Here is an 8,586-nt window from a genome sequence, read left to right as displayed (position 1 = left end):
TGTCAGTTTAAAGAACTTGGGGGTAAGATTGGGACTGGTTTGTTTTTATTATTGTTGGTCAAAAAGTCAATAATCTGAAATTGTTTGCGTTTACTTTGTGTACAGCTGCAGGATGTTTCGGAAGGCGTTAAGGATATCGAAGGTTCAAAAGTTGAAGGAGAGAATGTGTAAACGAAACCAAGAATCAAGAATTGTATCATGTGAGGCGGAGGCATATTGTTAATGTTCTACTTAGTATATGGTATTATCATATTGGTATTATGATATCCATGCTTTTGATGATTTTGAACATGTTCCAATTGTATTCATGGATCTTGTGATTGTATTCCATTTGACCTAATTATATTCATTGTAGTTTTAAATTTTAATGGGTATATTTCTCATTTTCTATCATTTTTATTATTATTACAACTTTAATGGCAAAGCTATAATAAAAATAGGTGGTGTTTGGATATGCTTTATTGCTGAAAATTGCATCCCTCAAATGGATGTATTTGGGGGGTTTTTGGTAAACAAAGTTTGATTATGATTAATTTGGAAATGTTAAAAGAAAATAGATGAATTATTATAAAACTTGATAACATATAGCATATCCAATTAGACGACCACCCCAGGCACCTATTACTAGGGGTTGACAGGTTGGCGGGTTAGTGTGTTGAGATTCTTCAACCTTAGCCTAACCCATATATTTATTTGTGTTTGTGTCGTGTCGTATTCGGGTTATGTTTTGAGTCAACCCATTTTACGTTTGTATACGAATATAAGTAATATCTAGTGACTTAGTAATATGTTAAAACAATTAATAACTCTTATATTCATATAAAACATTTGTTATTGATCTAATTGTTTTTTATATTTATCTCCTTCCCAATTAACAAACTTAGGTTCACATAATTAACTCAAGATAAGAACAAACGAATGAAAATAATCAGATAATAGAAAGTTAGAGCTAATAAATAATAATTTTTAGAAGTAAAAATTAGATAAAAGTAGTTTAAAAAAGTAATTAGTTTTACATTTAAAAGTTAATTGATGGATGAAAATTAAAATCTAACTATTTAACTTTAAAATTTAAAACTTCTTGTCTTTAAGTAAATATATATTAACTTCTCTAAAATTCTTAAACAGGTCAACTCACTTTTTAATTGATCGTGTTAAGCAACCCAAAACCTATATTTTTTCATGTCGGGTTTTGGGTCATGTAAAGAATTGACACCCCTACCTATTACCAATTTGTGTTGCCATTGTCACATGCTAATGCCCGCTACTTATCACCGCAACTGTCGTTATTGGAGGGGTATAAAATATCTGGTTCGACCTAAAACCCGAAAAATACCCTGAAAGCCCGGTTAAAACTCGGACAAATACCCGACTATATACCGAGCCAGTTTCTACTTGGTTCTGGTTTCTGAAATACCCGATTTGTGCACCTCTAGTCATCATCAAGTGAACCCATTTTTCATAGTTTTTTAGGCTCATTTGATGGTGGTCTCACTTTCATTATGACGTTTTAAAAAAACTACATGTTTTGACTGGAATTTGTTTCGTCTTATAGCTTCATCCAAACAAAGTATTCAGGTGCTTCAAAACTAGATAATATTGATAACCCACAAAATAGTTAGAATATTCAGAAACCATTGCAAAAAACATGTTGGAACGTTTACGATTTAAAATTTTGAGAATTTGGCTAATAATTAAAAAGGGAAAATCAATTACAAAAGGGATTAATTGAAGAGTTCACAGAACTCGACAAATTATAATCACAAAGAGATGATCGGTTATTGACATATAACATTCCTTTTTATAATTTGACATTTCAAAGTTCAATATATTATAGCATCTAAAATTATTGTCTAGTCTATTTTATTGTAACCACCCGGTTAAATTTTCTTATAAGTTTTCTAAATTATATGAATGAAGAAGAGAGTATTGATAGCTCAAGCAGATAAAATCAAACAATTAAAGAGAGATCAGACGATCGGTTGGACGTTGGTGGCTCTTGTCAAAATTATTAATATTCTTAAATGAATGTTATATTTCGTTTTTCTTTTCCATTCTCTTAATCTTAAAATATTAATATTCTTAAATGAATTAATATTCTTAAAAAATAAAAGATTATTATAAATTTAAAATCTTAATCAAATTTAAATATCAATTTTTGTATTTATTTGTTTAAAAATGATTAATAAAGATGCATAGAATTTATGGTAGGATGCGTTTTAGATGATCTTTACTAATATCTCTATGAAAACAAACGATTAGAGAGGAGGACACCTTAATACCTTGGTAACCTTGGCAGGCTGCATAAAAAATGTGAGAAATCCTCACCAATAGGAGGAGAGATGTCGCCATCAATCCATTGCAAAGGAACCCCATGAAATATTCCTCAGGTGGTACTAAAAATATCTCGTAATTTAGCAGAATAGACGTTAAGCAATAATAAACAAAATTTTGTAACTAAAAGATGTAATATCTTCGCATACTTACATATTCTTAGTATAATAACTTATATACGAACACCGCCCAAAGGATATTGATGGTTTCAGTTTTTGAAACACCTAGATGTTTTTGTTTGTGGCTTAATGTTCTACTTAGTATATGGTATTATCATATTGGTATTATGATATCCATGCTTTTGATAATTTTAAACATGTTCCAATTTTATTCATGGATCTTGTGATCGTATTCCATTTGAACTAAGTATATTCATTGTAGTTTTAATGGGTATATTTCTCATTTTCTATCATTTTTATTACAACTTTAATGGTGAAGCTATAATAAAAGTAGATGATGGTTGGATATGTTTTATTACTGAAAAACTGGGGATTTTGGGGTAAATAAAGTTTGCTTATGATTAACTTGGATCTGCTAAAGTTAAACAGATGGATTATTATAAAACTAGATAATCTAAAGCAGATCCAATCGGATGAGTGCCACCTATTATCAATTTGTGTTGCCATTGTCACACGTTGCCGCTTGTCGCTGTAATTGTCACTATCATATGAACCCATTTTGATAGTTTTAAATGACTGATTTTATGGTTGCCTCGTTTTTATTGTGACCTTCTTTAGGCTTGAATTAAAATTTTGTACGTTAAAACGAAATGTTTTGATTGAAATCTGTTTAGTCTAATAGCCCACTTGAGTGCTTTCCATGACTTAGAAAAAAACTTAAAAGACTTAGTTAAGAAGTAAGAACAACCTAAATCTATATTTTTTTTTTACTTTCTTAACAAAAGCTTCATCCAAACTAAAAATATCTAGGTGTTTTAAAAGCTAAACAATAATGATAAGCCACAAAATAGTAAGAAACATTGCAAAAAATATGTTGGAACGTTTCTGATTTAAAATTGTGAAAATTTGGGTAATAATTTTTGTATGAAATATATGATAGTAAGTAAAGATTAAAATCAGTTAAAAACGTTATTAATTGAGGAGTTCACAAAACTCAGCAAATGACAATCACAAAGCGGCAATCGGTACTAAAAATATGTAAATACAGTATGATTTTTACACCTTTTTGTTACAAATTCTTTCTGTTATTGCTCAACATCTGTGTCTTGTTATGTACATGTACGAGATATTTTAGTATCACTAGGGGAGTATTTTGTGGGGTCCCTTTGCAACAGATTGATCTTCTCCTATTGGCGAAGATATCTCACATTTCTTTTGCTTCCTAACAAGCCGTTAAGTGGTCCACCACTCTAACCGTTTGTTTCTAGAAAGATATTGTTGAGGATCTTCTAAGACGCATCTTACCATAAATTCTATGCATCTTTATTAACCATTTTCAAATAAATAAATACAAAAATTAATATTTAAATTTGATACATAAGTAAAATTTTAAAGTTCTAATAATCTTTTAGATGTTACATGTCAAATTATAAAATTACAACGATATTGGATACTCCAATCACAACACAAAAGTGGTCGACTCTTGTGTTCGTAGTGGTGTTAGGTTGCTCTGTGTTTGCGGATTAAGGGTCGAGACAGAAGCGATGTTTGCAGATTAAGGGTCGAGACATAAGCGATCCTACGATTTGAGAGATATATGAACTTGAAAGTGGATCAAAGACACATAAACCCGAGCATTACATGTTAAAATCATTACAACCTCAATCTTTTAGACCATTGCATGATAGTAAATTATCGATATGGTACGATTAGGTGCTAGGTGCTTATCGAGTGTTCAAGGTATAAAACTTTTCAAAGAGAAAGCATAAGGTTTTTCTAGTGTTTAATGCTTACCGAGGCCACAAGGCAATTTATAAGGTGTCAACTCGTTACCTCAATTACAAACGCATCAAAGCTAAGCAATCCTTTTTCATTTTTGTATTTGTAAATCAAAATATGAATCCTTTGTTAGTCGTTTAAAATAAAAAAAAATCAAAATATGGAGAGTTAAAACTTGAACTTAGTAAAATTTTTACTTAAGTATTTAATATTTAATAACCATTGAATGTTTGAACCACCTTGTCTAACATGTTTTGTTCATATACATTTATCATTTATGATCAAGTTATTCACCACGTGAGCCTAGTTCGGTTCATCGGTTGGTAACCCTGCTACCCCATTAAGTCTAAGTGAGACCATCCATGACATTCAGACTACCACATCTTCACATGTCAGGGTCAAATGAGCAGAGCTGCTCGTGAGCTACTCAAGCTCGGATTGATAAAAGGCTCAAACGAGCTTCAACCGAGCTTAGAGTTGGTTAAGATATTTCTCCAAATATATAAAAGTAATTACAAAATTGTATATAAACTAATTAATAAATAATAAACAAGTCAAGCCCGAGCTTGAAAAAACAACTACAATAGACCACCACAATATAAAGACATATATTAGCAAGTCAAGCTCGGGCTCGGCTCGCTTACACCCCTGTTCACATGTGTTCTGAGCATACATAGACCACTACAATATAAACACGTATATTAGCATAACTTGTTCTCTGTTGGGAATTCAACTGTATACCTCATGTTTATCCAAGTTCCATTTTGATATTAGACATTTAATTACTATACTTTGAAAATTCTAAATTCATTACAACGACGATTTATAGACCATTGTATAATAGTAAATTCAAAAAACAATGTTATTAACAACACAGTTGCTGATAACAGTCCCATTTGCCCTTTCAATTCAGATATCACTTAAAATAAGATTGATAAAAACAGGAACATTGTTAGGTATTTTCATACCTAAAAACTGCTATTACTAATGAAATAACATTTGCTGATTTTCATACTAATGAAATCAGCATTTGACGGTTCTTCACTTATAAAGGCACTAGTGTCTACTTGGAACTTCATAATCAACCCTAGCCTGCAGAGAGAAAGCTCTTACAGATAATTTAGTCTCAATAAAAGTAGCCCAGAACCTGACCACCAACGTTCTGTCGAATAGCCTCTTCATGGTCCAGTACGCCATTCGGGGTTGTTATCACCACATAGCCCCACTTCATAAATAACAAGAAAAAATATATTAAACGTATACTCAACCACTAGATGATGATGATGATAATAATAGTAATAGTAACAACAACAACAACAACAACAACAACAACAACAATAATAATAATAATAATAATGAATTAATGATGATGATGACAACGATAGTCGGGTTAGTTTTGTAAATATGACCAACTTTGACCCAACTGTGTCAAGTAACCAACTTTGTAAAACTCCCAAACTTTCAAAAGTTTGATTTGAAGCAGTCTTCAAAGCTGACATAAAAAGCCAACATGGTCAAAGGTAAAAAGATTACGTTAAATCAAATTTTTCTAGGGTTTTTAACAATATCTTTTTAAGCTTAAAGAGTTTATTCTGCAAGAAAACAATTATTGCCTTAAATTGTTGAAAGTAAGTTGTTCACGTTTTTATGCAATTAAACCGTAACATGCAGACACAATTAAGAAAATTGGGAAATAGTCTTTGACCAAAAGATTTTAATTGTAAATATGGGTCTTGACCTCTAGTCTGAAAAGAAGTTATATGGAGAGATGAAAACCTCTATAAAAAAATAAATATGTTCAAATATTACAAAAAAATGAGAAGGTCGTCGCTCTATGCATGCTTGCAGCTTTTAAAAACAACCATTTGTGCAAAGTTCTTGCGTCTCACTGTCTTTTAGCATCTCAATAGGTCTTACAAAATAATGCTTCATTAACAATGGACAAACAGATAAATGCAAAGTGTGGGTGCTTACATAATCGTGACACATGCAAGTTCTTTAGACTAAATATCCAAAAAAATAAGCTGAAGCGCTAAAAAGAACACCCACACATGCAATTATTTGTAAGCACACCCACACATTCGTATTGACATATCCAATAACCAGCATATCATAAATATCAAATTTTCAATGCATGACGTGACACTTACTGATTATACTACAAATGTAAGCATGCAGATAGAGAAAAACTGGATTGTTACAATGCACTAATACAAATCCCTAGTCATATTTGAATTTCAATATCCAAATGCAAGCATTTTCACACTGAAAGACCTCTTAGGTGTTGAGCCCTAATAAGCATACACATATGTCCTAACATGCTCTACAAAGTGCCTTCACATTCTGTATTAACCAAACTTTTTCCCAAATGAACCCAACCAAATAAGCTAAATCGTTTAAAATAATGCAAGCACCATTAAAAACAAACTGGCATCATGGAAAGCCGGGCATACATAACAAAGAAATGAAATGCATATAAGTCAACTCAAGTATGTATCATAGACAAATAGTCATATAAGTTAGAATGGTGTGTGAAGTTTTAGATGATAAACCTGTTGTGTTGGAAGGGTACGTAGTCTATAATTCTCTATCTCATGAGCTTTGATGTCTTGCCTATACGTAAGAGCTCGACAATCTTTAATCCTTCCCAGAAGTTCAACGTTTATCTTTCCCACTCGGTGAGGATCGTGCACTTCAAAGTTTTTCACATATCCTGTCATTCAAAAAAAAAAAAAAAAAAACTTGCAGCCTGATATGCGTGCACAATGACATCTAGATAATGTAACATGTTAATAACTCAATACAATAGAGTTACACATACTAATTTTACAAATATGCAATAAGATGAATTCTAAAATCATATATATATATATATATCATATATAGGCTGTAGGGTTGTAAACAAGCTAAGGCTAGTTTAACTTACAGAGAGCTCAACTTTGGCTCGTTTCAAGCTCTAGCTCGAGCTCAGCTAGTTTCAAGCTCCATTTCAAAATCTTGAGCTCGGCTCGTTAATTTTTTTTTCAAGCTCAAGCTCGACTCACTTCAAGCTCTATTTCTAAAGCTCGAGCTCGGCTCGTTAATTTTATTTTCAAGCTCAAGCTCGACTCACTTCAAGCTCTATTTCTAAAGCTCGAGCTCGGCTCGTTAATTTTATTTTCAAGCTCAAGCTCGACTCACTTCAAGCTCTATTTCTAAAGCTCGAGCTCGGCTTGTTAATAGTTTTTCAAGCTTGAGCTAAGCTCGTTTGTTATTAAATAATTAATTATGTATTTAAAAACATTTCCACATGTTTTCCAATTACAGATATTGCATATATTATTTACTTATTTTCATCATAAGTATATAAATAAAAGTAACAATAATAATAATAATAATTATTACTATTATTATTATTATTATTATTATCATTAAATAAATATATATTTATAAAATATATTAATAAAAATGATATAAATACTTAGGCTTCTTCGCAAGATGGCTCGGGCTCATGCTCAGGCTCGTTTATTTGACAAACACATACTTAGGCTCGAGCTTTAGAGCTTTTTGCGAGGCAATCTTTAGCTCACGAGCGGCTTGGCTCGTTTACACCCTAATCACAATTAGACTATGCAACAAAGTCATGATTTCATTGTGACATTTTATAATAATAATAATCGAATAAATAGTGTTAAAACCCTAACTTCAAATCATCATATCATAATCAAATAGGGGATTGGAATTTATGATGGTGTGTGTGTGTGTGTGTACCTCTATGTTTCATGATGGTGAGAAAGGAAGAGATGACATTGGAAATCGGCTGAAGCTGAGCCGACGCGAAGCCTCTCTTCTCGGCGTTCACTATCGTCCTCAATGCGTCGTTCAATATCCGCCGACCCATTTCGATCTAGTATGACAAACAAGCTCCAGAACAGAACAACCCTACAAAAAACACCACACCCGAACCTGCCCCACACAAATATGGATATTGGGCTCGCTTATATTTCTTACCCGACTAGTCACCTGGGCTGGGTGGATTCAAAAAGGGGTAGCGGCGCAGCTTGTTGCCCGTTTGCCTTCTGTTTTGATGTAATCTAAACATTAATAAACTAGTACTTTATTCGTCCGGTGGACGGGTATATCAACACAAGAATGTGATGACTACATTAATTTTAATATGAATGAGCGGAAGGAACGTTTGGATGAGATACCGAGGTCGTAGGAAACAAAAGTGTATCCATAGATGTATTTCGACGTGTTAACAGGTATCTTTTGGATTATTTCTTGCTTCGGTGTGTAATCCGTAGATGAAGTGATTGGCATGGCACGTCAAGAGTACTAATGTCATCAAGACTGGTAGTTTAATCAAAGTTTT

At 32.3% G+C, this 8,586-nt stretch overlaps 1 protein-coding gene across 1 annotated transcript; it reads right to left on the bottom strand.

Moving 5' to 3' along the window:
- Positions 1-5,278: 5,278 nt before the first annotated feature.
- LOC143632724 (small ribosomal subunit protein uS8my-like) lies at positions 5,279-8,137 on the bottom strand. Its single transcript, XM_077101159.1, has 3 exons — positions 7,983-8,137; positions 6,785-6,945; positions 5,279-5,457 (listed from the first exon to the last, which is right to left on the bottom strand). The coding sequence occupies exons 1-3, from the start codon at positions 8,110-8,112 to the stop codon at positions 5,359-5,361; spliced, it is 390 nt and encodes a 129-aa protein (XP_076957274.1). The 5' UTR covers positions 8,113-8,137; the 3' UTR covers positions 5,279-5,358.
- Between the last annotated feature and the right edge of the window lie 449 nt (positions 8,138-8,586).

Source organism: Bidens hawaiensis, unplaced genomic scaffold (genome assembly GCF_021521415.1).
Source record: "Bidens hawaiensis isolate Kalapana, Puna unplaced genomic scaffold, B.hawaiensis_p1.1 tig00006521_1, whole genome shotgun sequence".
Lineage (NCBI taxonomy): Eukaryota > Viridiplantae > Streptophyta > Magnoliopsida > Asterales > Asteraceae > Bidens > Bidens hawaiensis.
This window is presented reverse-complemented; position numbering and strand designations above follow the sequence as displayed.